Source organism: Protobothrops mucrosquamatus, unplaced genomic scaffold (assembly GCF_001527695.2).
Source record: "Protobothrops mucrosquamatus isolate PMUCROS unplaced genomic scaffold, P.Mucros_1.0 scaffold973, whole genome shotgun sequence".
Classification (NCBI taxonomy): Eukaryota; Metazoa; Chordata; class Lepidosauria; order Squamata; family Viperidae; genus Protobothrops; species Protobothrops mucrosquamatus.
The window spans coordinates 276,661-293,813 of record NW_015387216.1 but is presented as its reverse complement, the minus strand read 5'-3'; the positions used below and the strand labels follow the sequence as shown (position 1 = coordinate 293,813).

Below are 17,153 nucleotides of genomic sequence, written 5' to 3'. Positions count from 1 at the left end.
ATGTATGTATGTATGTATGTATGTATGTTTCACCTTTATTATTCTTATAACTAACTCAAGGCAATGAACATACCTAATGTTCCATCCTTCTTCTGTTTTCCCCACAACAACAATCCAGTGAGGTGTGTTGTGCTGAGACAGAGTGACCCTGGCCCAAAGTCACTCAGCCAGTTTTCATGCCTAAGGCAGGACTAGAACTCATGGTCACCCAGTTTAATCACTAAACCAAACTCTGTCTCATGGCTCCAATATTTGTTTAACAAAGCTAAATCTTTCTTTTTCCTTTTAAAACTCTGCACAGAACAGAAATAACAATGTCAGCTTTTACTATATAAGAAGAAGCTGTGCAACAAAGTTTTCTTATCTACTATATGGAGGCCAGATTTATTTAATCCTTTAATAAGCCCTTAATCTGCACAACAGATTTTAAGGGTGTCAGGAAGGCTCCAGTGGAGTGAGAAAAGCAGTTATGCCATCAGGAAGATTATGCTCATTGTGCAAAGGACAATATAAATTAGGAACAGGGAATCCACACCACTGATGCATTGATGAACCAAATTTTAATGTGAAAGTAGTTTGCAATGTTTAAATCTCAAACAGTTGCTTTTAAAGTTTTAGATAGTAAGGTAGTCCTTGACTTACGAATAATAACTAATAATAGTTCAAATTAACAACAGCTTCTAAAAAATTCAGTTATGACCTGAATTCAAACTTAAAACTGTTGCCACTCCCACAGTCACATGATTGCAGTTGGGCACTTGGCAACTGGCTTGTATTTACAACCAGTTATAGTGTCCCTCAATTACATTATCACAATTTGTGCTGGCTTTTGCTGGTTTCCAGCCAAAAAAATGCCATTGGTTAAGGTGTATTTGTCCTTATGACCAATGCAAAAATGGTCATAAAATCAGATCTGGTTATGTGAGGACTCACAACCACACTGACTTATGACAGAATTTGGTCCCAGATGTGGTCATAGGATTAGGACTGCCTGTACGGATTTCTCTAAAAGTATTTCGTAAATCTAGTTAATATCTGTTTTGAAATGATTATATACTATTATTGCATGTCCTCAAAATTTAGTACCCAGGGAGAGAAGGATATTAAAATGAATAGTGTAATTGTGATGTATTATCCTGACTCCACAGTACAATCAGCAAATATTTGATGCCATTTCTAAGTCACTGTATTAAAGTGGAGGATACAGAGTTGGATTACTGCTCCTGTATATCTCAGTATTCTTAGCATTGAACTTCTCAGCATGTTGGCTAAAATATTTTCATAGTTTAAAAGCTCTTGCCTTAAGTCCTCATTTAGTGACCCACAGTTGGGACTAGCAACTTGATTATTAAGTGAAGTGGTTGCTAAGTGACACCCCAGCTGTGCTTATGAGCTTAATTCAATTGTCCTTTGCTTTTCAGGTCTGTAATAAATGCAAGGATTGGTCATAAAGTTACTTTTTTGTCACAGTTGTAACCGCAAACAGTTGTTAAACAAGGCAGTCACTAAAGGAGGACTTTCTATAATAGGAAATAAAAAAGATTGTGCCACTAGCCGTTCCTATTGTGGGGTGTCCCACACTGTAAATGGGTAGCATAGTTTTAGTTCCCTGGGCACCCGGAGACCTAGTTATTTTCCTTTGGGATTTATTTGGTACGTTGCTGTTTTTAGAATCAGGGAATATATGTAATCTGCAGGAGAAGAATAGAATGAAAAGATCTATATATTTATTAAGCTAGCTAGCTGGAATAGCTCTGGCCTTGAGAATGGGAAAGTGATGAGTGAGCTGTTAAGAGTGACTTTCAGAAAAGATTATTTAGTCCTGAGAAGATGAAAGCCTAAGAAGTAAATTTCAAAGTAACCCCATCTTGATTTTGTTTGGTGCAAAGATGAGGCAGACAGAACCTCTGAGAGGCTTTCAAGATTCTATCTTGCTATAATAAACAGCAGTCTGAGAATCCCTGCTGTCCCTCTTTCTTGATCTTGCTTGCCTCAAAGAATTGACAGCATACATGTACAAATTAACAGCATGGATGCATGGATATTGTTAAAAGATCAACCATAGAAAGGTACAAATAGAAAGAAAGAAAAAGATGTTCAATGAATATGAAGGGGCAAAACATTTCTACAAAAACATCTTACTTGACTTGTCTCTTGTACCTACAACAACATCTACAAGACTATGGGAAGACCTTTTGGTCCAGCGGAGCATACTGATTAGGAAAGATGTTTGCCCCCTCCCAAAAAAGGCTAAAGTTAGAATTAAGAAATTAGATGATGGGATTTATCAGATGGAATATCTAAAGATTAAACACCTGTTTGAATATGGTTAAAGAAATAGAAAAAAAATCTGGACATAAATGAATTTTAGTTTAAGAGGGATGGGCCCCCTCAAGTAACATAGTTTTTTTATGATATGAGAAATATAAAAACGTTGGGATGGTTTATATGAGGGAAATGTTTTAGATACTTAAATGTAATTGATTTTGAGAAAATTTAAATTGATAAGAATGTTTTGAATAGATTTAAAATATTAGATGATTGGATTTATTAGATGGAATATTTAAAGACTGAATGTTTGTTTCAATATGGTTAAAAACAATAGAAAAAATGTGGATATAAATGTATTCTAGCTTAAGAGAGACATGTTTCTCAAGTAGTATACTATTTCCTTTTTTCTTCTCTTTTTTATTTTTGTTTTAAGATATGAGAAATGTAAAATTGTTGGGATGACTTATATGAGAAAAAAGATTTAAATACTTAACTGTAATTAACTCTAAGAAAATCTTAACTGGTAAGAATATTTTGAACTGCGGGGAAAACAGATCTAAATAAGAACTTTGAAAATAGGATCTATGACAAGGTAATTAAGATCATCAATTAGAAAAGAAACTTTATATTGATGTGGTTGTTACTTGTAGAAATACTAGAAAAATGTTTAAATTCAGTTGTTATCTATCAAAATACTAAGAAATGAACTAATTTAAGGTTGATAAAAGAGAATTTTATTGGAAGAAGAGAAAATCAAGGAAAGCTACTATGTGGATTATGGAATTATAGAAATTAATTGTTATTAAATATAAACCCAGACAACACGCTCTTTACCAAATATTAAGGTGATTATGTTAAAAAATTAAGAAAATATATTTTTTTAAAAAGAAAGGTACAGATAGTCCTCACTTGATGATCTGTCTCTTAACCACTGTTTGAAGTTATGATGGGCTTAAAAAAAGCTACTTATGATCCATCTTCAAAGTTCCATCTGCTGCACCCCCATCCCATGGTCAAGTGATTGCATTTTAGGTGCTTGGCAACTAGTTCACATTTTGCAGTGTCCCACAGTCGCGTGACTATGATTTGCTACCTTTTTTCATTTTTGTCATTTGTCATTTTCTGACAAAAAAACACACACTGGATATGTTAGATTTGTTTACTGAGCCATCTGATTCACTTAATAACATTAGTGACTCAGAAAAAAGGAATTAAGTCTGGTCACATAGTGATCTGCTTAACAACCGGAATGACTTATGTCCAAAATTCCTGGCTCAGTTGTGGTCATAAGTCAAGGACTATTTGTAGAATAAGAATGATATATAAGAAAAGCAAAAAAGAGAGATGCTTGTAATCACTCTATGCCAAAGGCCTCCAAAATAAAATAGTTTGAGGGCTTTCCTAAATTAGGTGAGAGCTAATTGCATCTGTAGGAGTATATTCCATAAGATCTCCACTTCAAACTTTCACTTCCCATTGGAAAGGATGATTTTCATAGCTTCTAAAGTCTAATTGGCAATAATACTGAATACCGTAGAAACAAAGCATTATTGTTGTTATTATTTAAATTTATACATTGCCCAGCTCCCAATAACTTTGGGCAATTTACAGATTATTTAAGCAATACATTTTCCCATTATTCTTCATGAAAGTTGTTATCATTCTATTTCAGGACTTGAAAATTACTAAGATTTCAGTTTTATGGGTTATCTTTATTGATAATATAACTGTTATCCATGTAGAAACTTAATTGTCTTTCTATTAAGTACTAAAAATATTTGAGATGTATAACTTTGAGTAAAACCTGTCAGTGCGTTTACAAAAAACTGACACAATTTCTCCAAATTAAACATAACTGGAGTTTTATTTTATGAAGAGCCCTAGTGGTACAGTGGTTAGAATGCAGTACTGCAGCTTAACTCACTGCTCACTCCAGGAGTTCGATTCTGATTGGCTCAAGATTGACTCAGCCTTCCAGCCTTCCGAGGTCGGTAAAATTAGGACGCAGCTTATTGAGGGGGCAATATGCTGACTTTGTAAACAGCTTAGAGAGGGCTATAAAGCACTGTAAAACAGTATATAAGTCTAAGTGCTATTGCTGTTCACAAAAACTGTATCTATTCCATTTATTACCCACTAGTGGGCAATTATAGGTAGCAAGATTATTTCAAGTAAAGTGTTGTCTCTTAGGAGCCCTTTTTAGTCTTTCCAAAGCCAGGGGAATGTATGCCAAAGCAAGCAATTGTTCTTGACAAAGACAATCTCCCCCAGCTTCTGCTTATGTCAACCCACTCCAGGTATTGCTTGTGAAGAGGGGCAGGGGTGACCTTTTCCCAAGCAGCCTTGCAGACCTCCTTTGAGCTTGCCTCCGCTCTACTCTCCGTGCTGTTGGATCGAGTGGGGGAGGCAGCTGTTCCTCATCAGAGGGGATCTGCTGCCAAACAGCACCACTGCCTGTCTGAAGTGCTCTCCGTCTGGTTGATCACCTCCCCCAATGCCTGAGGGGCCTGGGAAAGCATTGTCCTCAGCCCCTGGCCTCTCTAAACATTCCAAGGGAGATGTGCCATCCCCATTGGACAGTTCTGATCCCTCCTCCTCCTCTGAACAGGGATCCGAAGGGGCTATTACAATTGGCTGCAGAAATGGACTCTGAGCTGGAATCTAGAAAACAGTATGGTGGGAATAGGATAGAATATATTGCTGACTGTGTATTCCAGAGGTGCTTTTAAATTAGCTCACTCTTATTTCAAGTAAATAAATTGAAAGTTTCTGCAAAGCATTGAGTAAATGGTTACAGCATTTGTTCTCAACTTTTCTTCACCACGGACCCTTTTAAATACCGTTTGTGGCCATGGATCATGGCCAAGGACTCCCAAGACTTAAGATTTAAATCATAACATTTTTTTCAAGCCTTCGTGGACCCCTTGTGATAACATCACGCCCCCCCCCCACAGATCCACAGACAACAGATTGAGAACCACTGGTTATAGTATTGTGAATTCCAAAACATTTTAAAATTGGATTGTGCTTATTTTGAGGGGTTTTTCTGTTAATATACATTCAAGGTTTGTTTATTTGTTCTAGGTTTGGTTTATTTTAGTAACTGTTGCAGGCTTCCCTCCCCCAGTTCTGTTTTTCACTAAGGTGTATAGGCTTTAGGTGTACTTTCTTTGTTTCTGGTGTTTTTCTATCATTTAATTGTTAGGCTTTCTTGGCATAACCAACTTTCATTTGTCACTTAATCGCAGTCACTTCTGTAGTTTTTATCTTTATCTCTAAATAATCACTTCCTATGTTTTTATTTTAGAAATGTTATATCATCTCCCATATCTATTCTTATTATATTTTATTGGTGCAAAGACTGATTTTGCAGAATTGCTAATAGTTCTCTTTCTTCAGTGTTTGTTAATTTCATTAAAGGGTTATCTTCTCTTGGTATTTTTGCCTCCAAAAGCTTTCCCTGTGTTAATATGATATTGCATCTTCTGTGTGATAGTGCTTTGGCTATGGAACAAACTCTCTAAAGAGGATTGCCTGACACTCTGATTACTGAGCTTAACTGCCAAATCAAAATTACATTATTTTCTGAGGCTTTTTATGAATATTGCTGTTGTGTGCCGTGATTGCTGTTTTTAATCTTTTTTATTTTGAGGGGCAATATTTTTTGACTACAAGAGATACTTTCAATAATGTGTGTGTGTGAGTGTGTGTGTGAGTGAGAGAGAAGGATCTAAGATACCTTAGAAGATATTCTTTACTTAACAAGAATCATTAGTACTAGAAGATGAAGTTACATCAGCACTCCAATTATTACCAAGTTGAAGACTACAGGAACTGATGGAATACCCATTGAAATATGGCAAGCAACAGAATCACTCAAGGCTCTAAGCTATGTCAGCAAATCTGAAGAATGACATAGTAGCCAGCCAATTGGAATAAGTCAATCTACAGAGCAGTATCAAAGGAGATTTAATAAAGTGTGCAAACCATTGTACAGTATTCTTAATTTCACATGCTAGCAAAATTATGTTTAGGATTATCCAGCACAGTTTAGCGCTCTATATAGAAAAGGGATGTCAGATGTTCAACTTGGGTTTAGAAAAGGCTGAGGAACATGAGACATTCCCAATGCATGCTGGATAATTGAAAAAGCCAAAGAATACCCAAAAGCAGTCAATATATGCTTCATCAATTTTAGAAAATCCTTTCTAGGTGCTCACAAATTCACTGCTTTTTTCAGGATATTCCCAGGTATTGATGTCAAGCTGATTTGTCTGTGGTTTCCTCAATCCACTTTTTTCCTTTTTTTGAAGATTAGAACCATGTCAGTTCGTCCGTGCTCCAAGAGCTCTGAAAGATTTCATTCAATGGTTCCGAGAGCACATCTGCCAGCTTCTTCAGTATTTTGGAATGTAAACCATCTGGTCCCAGAGAACTGAATTTACCCAAAGTGGATAGGTGTTCTCTTACCAATTCCTTGCCTATTTTTGGCCTGCATTGTCTCCCACAGTGCTGCTTTTGATAGGTTAAAATATTTTTCCTTTTGATGGGCTGCTGATGTTACTTGGATAATCAAAAATGTAAAGAACAGACTAGCACAGGCTTCCGGTCTGCGATCGCGGCGCCGGTGGATGTTCAGAGAGACTGCTATCTCCGCCGTCCGGTTTCTCTCCGCCGGAAGACCCTGGAAAGGGTCAAAAGTCGCCCTGGAGGGGCGACCACCGCTGAGGAGGACCCTCGATTGCTTGCAGAAGGGCAGCAGCCCTTCCGCTGGAACCGAGGCAGCTCCTTTGGGCCGATGAAGAAAAAATTGGCCATTAACATGGCTGAACATCAAGCCATTCCAGCCAAAAGCACTACTAAGCACGACGAAAGCAACATGGAGGAATTGGGTGAGACCTTACCTTACCTTTCCTGCTTCCCAACTACTTTCCTGTAAAAGCCTTTGGAAATATCTTTTTCTCTCCTCAATTCTGCCGCTCCTGCCTACTCTGGGAATATAAAGCTAAGGGGAAAAAACCCTAAACTAAACAACTAAATATTTGGACTTGTAATTTCTGGATACCTGGGCTCCCAAAAGGTTCTTTATTCTTATAGAGACTTATCATTTTACCTATTTGCTAAGCTGAAAAAAAAAAGAACATTTTTTCCTCCTTTTTAAACCGGATAAAAGCTTAACTTTACATGTTACTGGGGACATCTTGTGGTGAAACTTGGTACAGCAAGTGAAATTTTTTTTTGACTGGGAGACTTGTGAGACTAAAATTTGTCCTTGACATTATTAAAAAAGATAAGAACTTGAAACAGCTGGGTGGTGAAAACAATTTTCTATAGTGGTGGCGGATATTTTCTGATTTTCATTAAAAATAGCCTCCACTAAAGGACTATCTGTAAATACCACAGAAATGGAGGAATACCACCCACAGTTTAAGTTCAAACTTATACTTGAAAAAATCTTAGAGGCTACTGGGCTAATGAATTCCAGACAGAAAGATATACGCGCCACCTTAAAGCTACAAAACGCAGCCCAGACCTCAGCAGATGAACTTACAACTCAAAAGGCAACAGAAGAAGAAGGAATTAACACTAAAGTGAACCTTAAAGAATAACAGCTACAATCTACTCAGAACTCTGATACCCAAACCTTGATTTCATCTAATAAATCTGCAATTTCAACAGCAACAGAAACTGAAGAAAACAATACTAAGACAGAAGGTGCTGAAGACTTACATACACAGTATAGTGAGAATTCAAATAATCCAGATGACCAAATAACAACTATAACACTGAATATGACTTTGTACCTAAACCAGCTGAAACCAGAAGAAGAAGAAGACCAGCCTGAACTCACGACAAATATACTAAGCCAAATATGGAGACTCAAACTATCAGGACAACAATCTAATGACTATGAAGGGACTAGCTTCCTTGACAAGTTGATAATTGGATGGTCTCCCTTGATTCAAGTGACATATACAGGAATGAAGGGAGATCCACCCGAGGATTTAAAGGCTCTGCTATGGAAGCCCGTTTGGCACAAAAGGAAGGCCAGAGTTAGATTTAAAAAATGGTTTTCTTTATGTGACCTTTAATGGAAGAGCATAAAATCTCACTTAATGGGCTAAGGAGATTTTAAAAGACATTAATTGATTTAATATTCAGGATTTGGACCTATAAGGGAAATAAATTAGTTACTAGAATAATAGTTTTGAATTATAATATAGAAGATGGATTCAGAGGACAAAGGTTATTTTATTACTAAGTGATGATATTAGAATGAGAAGTAGAATATGATTGTGAAATAAACTAAGAATTTATTTGAATAAATAATAAGTGTATTTTAGATATGATAACTATTTTGTAATGAATTAAGGGAACCGTGGGCTATCCGAAACCTAAATACTATGGACAGTAAGCTAGCTGGAATACTGTAATTGAAATCAGATAAAAATTAAAAACAAGATCTGAAGATATATAAGTCAAAAGTGATTGATAAATGTTTTAAATGATCGAGTTATAACTAGCAATGTATTTAATTTAAATGTGGTATAATAACTAAGGGAAATAGAAAGAAAATTTTTGATGATGTAAATTGACATATGTATGGAGAAACTTGTTATTGGACTATGAATTACCCAACCACCATGTTGCTTCCTTAATACCTGAAGCAGTGTAAAAATGGAAAATTAATAAAACTTGTTTAAAAAAAAAGAAAAAAAGAATAGAGTAGTACTCAGTAGAGCATGCATGAAGACCTTTGAAAAGATATTCTGCCCTGATGTATCTGTACCTACAAAAGTGAGAAATGTGCAAGCCATGATATTCCCTGTGACACTCTGTGGAAGCAAAAGTTGGGTTTTAAAGAAGCAAGACAGGAAGAGTAGTGATGCTTTTGAACTTTGGTATTAGAGGAGACTTCTGAGAATACCATGGACAGTCAAGAAAACAATGCAATGGATTATTAAACAAATTAATCCAGAATTTTTATTCAAGGCATAAATGACTAGGCTCAAATAATCTGGCACAGTATGTAAAGACCCAGCTCTCTGCAAAAGTCTCGAATGTTGGAAAAGATGGAAAGAAAGAGAAAAAGAAGACAACCAGCAGCAAAATGAATGGACTCAATTGTAGTGGCGATGAGTGCACCATTGGGAGACCTGAAAGAGGTTAGGGATAGTTCATCTTGGAGAAAATCTATACATGTGATTGTTAGGAATCGAAGATGATTGGATGACACATAATCAATAAAGATGAAGCTCCTGGGATTATTTTCTAACTTTATTACTTTTTTCCAGATTTGGTAACGTGCAATAAAAATCTAGTATTATATTTTTTTACTTTGATTCCTTGAATCTTAGTTATAGATTAATTACGGTTGTGTTCTCCTGTGTTTATAGGAACTTTGTTGCTATATTCCTTCCTTCAACGGTCTTTAAAAAAACAAGCATGCAATCTTAATCTGGGCATAGAAATTCCAAATAACTGTCTTATTGTGGACCAATAAAACTTTATTTAATTTTCTCTCTTCTTATTAAGTTAGAATAGAATAGAATAGAATAGAATAGAATAGAATAGAATAGAATAGAATAGAATAGAATAGAATAGAATAACAGAGTTGGAAGGGATCTTGCAGTTCTTCTAGTCCAATCCCCTGCTCAGGCAGGAAACCCTATACCATTTCAGACAAATGGTTGTCCAATCTCTTAAAACTTCCAGTGTTGGAGCATTCACAATGTCTGGAGGCAAGTTGTTCCATTGGTTAATTGTTCTAACTGTCAGGAAATTTCTCCTTAGTTCTAGGTTGCTTCTCTCTTTGATTAGTTTCCATCCATTGTTTCTTGTCCTGCCTTCAGGTACTTTGGAGAATAGCTCTTCTTTGTGGCAACCCCTGAGATATTGGGACACTGGTATCATGTCACCCCAGTCTTTCTGGATGCAGTATTCCCCATGTGGCATTTTATCTATCTATCTATCTATCTATCTATCTATCTATCTATCTATCTATCTATCTATCTATCTATCTATCTATCTATCTATCTATCATCCATCCATCCGGCCATCCATCCATCCATCCATCCATCCATCCATCCATCCATCCATCCAGTTTTTGCCATTATTTTGGGTGAATTCTGTGTCCTGTACTTTACTCTTCTTTCTGGTAAGGAGAGATTGGTTCAGAAACTGTCTTTATGTTTTGTGAATATTTGGTAAAATTGTCATAAAAGAATATGACTGAACATTTTGATGCTAGAATTAAAATATTGATTTTGTACTAATTAAGACAATCAGAAATGTTGGTTCAGTTAATGCTCTGTTTCATTTTTCTCTAGGCTTATGGAATGTCTGCTTTGCCTCTAAATCTTATAAAAGGTACAAGAAATGCTAGTTATGAACGCTTGGAGAACACTGAAGATATTGAAGATGTTGAGCAAAATATTCAAAGAATTAAATCAAAGGTTTGGTGCTATTTTAAAACATTACTTTTCGGACTTTAGTTCTGCACTTTTTCTAAAATCACTTACATTTCACTCATTATTAGTTTGGAATTTGGACACCTGAAAAATGCAATGTATGTTAAAATAAGATTTTATCTCATTATTTCAAAATACAATAGGTATTAATGCAGGATTTCATTTGCATTCATTCACATTTTAGTAGCTCAGTAAAGTATTTTATTTGCTGATAACTCTAAGAACTATTAAAAGTTATTGCTCTAGTATATATAGTTCTTTATTATTAATTTGTATTCTGTTTATTCCATGAGTTTTTGTTTATTTAAATGAAGTTTGTATTAAAAGAGATGAAATTCTCAAATTTTGGTGTAATATTTCATTTATAGTACTGTTGAATTGGAAAGCCAATCCCTTTAGAAACGAGTTCTTAGTTTTTAAAAAGATTTTTAAAAAATACACTGGAATGAAATTAGAACTCATTTTCCACAAGTAATGATTGGGATTAAACAAAAAGATTGTAATAGTGATATACAAATGTTGCACGATTCTCCTTACTAGTGCAGAGATGGCCGGCCTGTATCAAATCGAGACAGGCAAATGCTGCAACAATTTGAAGACAAACTAAGAAGCCTTCGCAAAAGAGGACGGCGTCTGGAATACATTGAGAAAAGCTGCTGGACAAAGTTCTGTGGTGCCATGAGGCCCCTAAAAGTAAAGACCCTCATTTTGTATTATAGGAAAACTTTCATCTTACCATAAAATGCTCATATTATTAGAGACAGACTCTACTCAGAAGATCAGAATGGCTTTACTGGCTCTACAACATGAGACAAAGCAAAACCGTTGTTTTTGAGGGTTTTTCTTTTTTTAAAAAAAATAAAACTCTATTGCTTAGACCTCATGCCCAAACATACTTTTGGAGTGTGATGTGTCAGCAAGCAATATCTTTTTCCACTGCATAAAATTAATCAACAATATGTTTTGAAAGAAAAGAGAGTGGGAAAATAAATGGCTATGCTAAGAAAGTAATAATGATTTGAAAATGCTGCTGGGGAGTACAGTCCCTTAGGTTTAATCCCAGCTATCTTGTTTCATAAATGTGAACACTGCCTGTTCTGTAAACATAAATGTTTACATAAACAACTGCAAAAGAGATTGGATGCTAGCTGGGCATCTATGAGCTTGCCAGGCTGGAATGCTCTGCCTCTGAGTTGCTGCTTAGAAGCAGGGAGGGAGCCTTATTGCTCCAGGCAATAATTCATTGAGATGTTGTGCATAGCCCTGATACAATTATTTAGAAGACAGATCTAGAGATAGCCTCTGCTAACTCAAATTTGGGCAACTGTGTAAAATTTGCAAAATTGCATTCCCCCCCCATCAGTACACATACAATATAAATAGATAACCTTTTGCTATATCTCCATGTCTTTATTGTTAAAATATACCATGATTCAGAACTGTAGCTAAAATCGAGATGTAGAGAATGGGGGAACTCTAATACAGTGCATTAAATGAGAGCATGCATCAGATTGATTCTTCTCTTGTTTCTTGATTTACTTGGAACCATGGCTCCCATTAAATATGCTGGGAGTAGAGTCTCATACAGTTGCATGGTGCCATGGGGTCAGATTCTATTTAGCAAGCGCACAGACTAACTTTGAAATTGGAGAGAGATTTATGGTTTAAGTTACTGTTACAATTGGACAAATAATGGATCAGTGTAAAACGGGTAGACAAGAGGAGAAATGTGTGAACAGATTTGCAGGATGAACAAATAAGCAACAAATTCAATTTAGTGTTAGAAAACCATCAGGGTATGAATGTGGGAAAAGGAAAGATACCAACAGAATGTAGAAATAAAAAGCTAAGACACTAGGGATTTTACTTTTCCATAAAAAGAATTGCACCCAAATGATGCTGAAAATACACCATTACTTTGTAATAGGCATGTTTGATAGCAAAGTTCAACTCTCATATAGGACTAAATTTCCACCAAAAAAGTCTTGTTTTGTCATAAAAATAATTGCTTTGTAGTGAAAGATATAAAGATACGATTTCTTTGTAGTGAGAGTTATATGTAGCGTGTGAAGACTGCTTTGCAATACACAGATCAAATGTCCATCTTTCCAAAGATTTGTGGAAACTTGCTGAGCACTCTGCACTTGTTAAGGCCTCTTACATTTATTTAGTATAAAGATCCGAGTCAAGATTTTGAATCAAGTATTTGTAAATAATGGTGTAATCGTGTACCAGTAGGTAACGAGCAGTAATCTTATAGTTGCAGCAGCTATAATGTAAACAAGGTACGGTATTTAAATAGGCTTAGCATTGTTGTGAACAATGAGAATCATAAAATCGAATCTACTTTTAAATCAAAAATACTAAAACACAAGTAGTATCATATGACACAATAATACATTATTCCAAATCATTTAAATTTAGATAATTCTCTCTTGCAGATTATACAGATACATTAAGACTTCAGCATTGCACTGAACTCTGGTCTTACTGCTCTAATTATTTAAAGAAGACTTACTTTAAAAAAAAAAAAAATGAAGGTTCGCTAGGCCGAAATTATCTCTAAAATAATTTTTCTCATTTGTGAAAGTGGCCCTCATATGAACATGTATTTTATCTGTTGTCTAAGTCTTCATGGACTAGATGGTTTACACATGCTAGTGTATCAATAAAAATACATAAATATGTGCTTTAATTGTTTTCTCTACTTTTTAGAAAGATTTAAACGTACATTATCATTTCAGCAGATCTTTCCTTAAATGATCAGCTGAACAAATTAATTTGTCCTATATCTGGACAAAATTCTTTTTTGGGAAAATGAATTGAAGAATTCAGGTTAACATATCACTTGATTTCCAACTGTAATCTTGGCTCTCTATAAAGATAATATTTCTGATTTTCTTGTTTTGATTTACATGAGCAAATATGCGTTGCAGAATTCAGAGTAGTTTCTGATATTATTAGCAGAGGCTTTGGAAATACTGTAGCTGCTGCGTTTTTAATTATGAGAGAAAACGCCCCGCTTTCAAATTTCTCATATTTATCTTATTAAATAATAGCAGAACAAACTGTACATTGTTGAGAATGTGCTAAACTATTTTTCTTACTTATGTTTTAGATTGTATGGGGAGTATTTTTTATACTTGTGGCCCTGCTGTTCACTATTTCTCTCTTCCTGTCGAAGTAAGTATATAACATGTGCTTCACATTTTAAAATGTATCTGCTGAAAATCATTCAGGCAGACTCAGGCCAATACTTGATATGAATGTCCTTACAGGTATTCACCAGAAACCTGTGAGCTTGAAAGTGACCAGAAAGGGGCCATGTACCCACCATTCTCTTGTTTAGCACAGAAGACTGAAAATACCTTTGGATGTTTACTTGAATGTAAATCAGCTGTTTGCATAATAAAAGAAGAATTGACTGCAAGGCTGTTCTATTCACCTTTAAGCAAACAGTTCTTCAGACCTTTCTATCTGAGCATGTGAATATTACAGAAAGTAAAGTGGATGACCAGTGTGCACAGCATATTTCAATATATTCTCAAATCCTTATACATTCAAATAAACACGCAAAGAAAAAGCTTAATGTCCTCCTTGGTGCAAGGTTGTTGCTGTTGTTGTTTTGCTTCAGACTGAAAGTATTTCTTCCAGATAAGATTCTCTCTCACTGCTTTAACAAGATTTCGTGAGATGAAAGGGATATGGGTACAGAAATCTCAGCAAGTAGCTATTTTCAATTTAGAACCAATTTATTTCCCAATAAATTTCTTAGTTTCTTTTTAATGGCTCTCTGATGAACTGCTGGGGAAGTAGATTTCACAGATAATGGAGAAGTATTCAAGTAGCTATTTAGAAATCGTCCTTATCGGTCTGTGAACTAATATTTACAATTATCTTGTTGCTTTTACAATAAACACTATATGGCTTAAACACGGGACTTGATAAAGATAATATAATCACCATTATTTCTTTATTTGTTTGTTTGTTGTCAACATTTGTTGAAGGAATATTTGTTGTAGCTCCTATTTAAATCATAGGAATGAAACATTCTCATTCTGGACTATTCTATTTTGGTAGTGTTTTGCCAGTTTCTAAAACTAAATCCTGCAGACCATAAGTGGCTTGAAGTATTCTGGGTTGACCCGTCCCCCAGGTAGACTTGCTTCCTTTAGAGAAACTTCAAACTACTTAAAATTTACAAGATTTATTCTGGATATAGCTGAACAACCCTGAAAAGCTACAGCCTATAAGAGTTTATGAATGGAGAGTGGTTGGAATACTACGGAATTCTCTGGAACATTCCATTTTCAAATCTGTATGTTTTGCATAAGAGCCATTTAGGTACAAAATGAGCGCTGGGTGACTTTGGGCCAGTCATTCACTCTTACCCCTAGGGAGAAGGCAAGGGAAAAATAATCTTGCCAGGAAAACTGCCTGGACTTCTCCAGACAGTTGTCAGGAGTCAAGATTGACTTGAAGGCATACTTATAAAAAGTTTGGGCATCCCTGTTTCATATATATTAAAATGAAAGGGTGGGATGAAACGTGAGCAACCTAAAACAAAGAAACAAACAAAGTCTGTATATGTCTCTCTTATCTCTAGTGTTTTAGACTATTCTCTAGTGTTCTAGACTATTCCTGAGTTGTTGGCACTGTGAACATGTATAAATACCAGGATGTTAAAAAACAGATGTCTGCAACATAATGTGCAAAAATATATAGGATGTTAGTGGAGGAGTGTGAATTGCAATGCATAATATTTTGCACGTAGAAAAGTGGTTATTAAAAAAAGGCATATAATACATAGAATTTAAAAATAAAAAACCCAGATATATATTTCTGGCTTTGCAAAAGGTTTTCATAAAATTCTGTACTAACAGGGAATTCATTTTATTGCTATTATAGCAAATATGTGTAGTATAGTGTGACGTTTCATTGCCCTACTTAGTAACGACATCAGTTCAGAAGTTTTGGAAAGAGGGTTTTGGTTGGCAGGGAATCTGCCCTTTTCCAAAACTCCTGTACATTACAATGGTATTTCCTAGTGGAGTAATGAAATGTTAGCAACCCCAAAACCAAGCCTGGAGAACTTTAACAATACAACAGTTCATATTAATGGAAATATGCGTGATAATTATCAGATTAGTGTCTACTTCATGGATCTCCTGAACTTTCTATAATAAAATGGTACATTTTCTGAATATATAAGTTGCTTAGAAGATGTATACAAGTACCAATCCTCATCTGTGCATAATTTAAAATAGAAAATGCTACGTTCTTAATCATTGTCACTATCAAATGTTATAAGATAATTTCTAAAATGTTGATGTCAGTGTGTATCTTTTTACTTTTAAGTACTTTATACAGAAAATGTACTTAAATGTAGTGGGGTTTTTTTTAAAAAATCAAGCAATAACAATGTATGTCTTAAATTCTTACAGTTTGGATAAAGCACTTCATTCTACTGGTATAGGTTCTGGATTTATAATCCTGGGAACTAATTTGACCAACCCATTGAATATGCTGTTACCTGTTCTACAGACAGTAAGTAAAAGCTCAGTACAGGAAAATTCCTAATGCACTTCTACGGAATGTTAAGGACTTTAATGCTAATAAAATGAAAGACTTTTAAAAATAAATAAGTTCAATATTAAATAATGAGTTAATAATAATATAATAATATACATGAAATAGTATGTACATCTTTGACAAATCAGTTATCTTTTGAAAACTACTCAAATTATTATTGATTGAGAATATCATAAATTATATATAATAAACTAAATTGTTCTAGCTGGATTGTATCCTGCCACTATGGGTTTTCTTTTTTTAGCATGCAAACAGTTTTAAATCTATTTGTGACCTGAAATTAGGTTGCTATTTATCCGTGTTTTGGAGCAGGGAATCTCTTGATCCCACACCATTCACTTGGGGTCCTATTATTGCTATCCCACCTTCCATAAACTAAATGAGTATTGAGGGCAGAAGAGGTTTTGAGAGGACACATAAACTCTGACTGTGTTGTGGCTCCGTCTTGTGAGCCCCTCTTATTGGACGAAGAAGGCTCCGAACATGAAGGAGAGGAGATGGCCAGGCCTCCCTCTCCAGGACCCTCCTCTCTGGCAATGCCTCCGGTGTCTCCCGACGGAGAAGAGCTTGACCAGGAGCCAGGTGTTTCTGAGATTGGCCAGGAGCCAGTTGTTTCGGAGAGTGAGGAAGAGAAGTTGTGGCTGGATCCACGCCAGCGTAGGAGCGACAAGCGTGCGCAGCAGAAAAGGAGACGTGCCAGAGATTAAGCTGAGTCACTGGACCACACCCCACAGGCTATAAAAGGGAGGTGGTGGCCATTTGGACCTCTGTGACGGACAAAAGCTGAATCTCTGGCGAAGTAGTTTGCTGTGGCTTTAA

At 35.5% G+C, this 17,153-nt stretch overlaps 1 protein-coding gene across 1 annotated transcript in view; it reads left to right on the top strand.

The window, feature by feature from the left end:
- Nucleotides 1–17,153, top strand: part of LMBRD1 (LMBR1 domain containing 1) — a 65,223-nt gene that overhangs the window by 31,285 nt on the left and 16,785 nt on the right. The window contains exons 8-11 of the mRNA XM_015819746.1: nucleotides 10,602–10,727; nucleotides 11,283–11,435; nucleotides 13,861–13,925; nucleotides 16,187–16,289. Coding sequence (XP_015675232.1) covers nucleotides 10,602–10,727; nucleotides 11,283–11,435; nucleotides 13,861–13,925; nucleotides 16,187–16,289 — 447 coding nt within the window. The remainder of the gene's footprint in view (nucleotides 1–10,601; nucleotides 10,728–11,282; nucleotides 11,436–13,860; nucleotides 13,926–16,186; nucleotides 16,290–17,153) is intronic.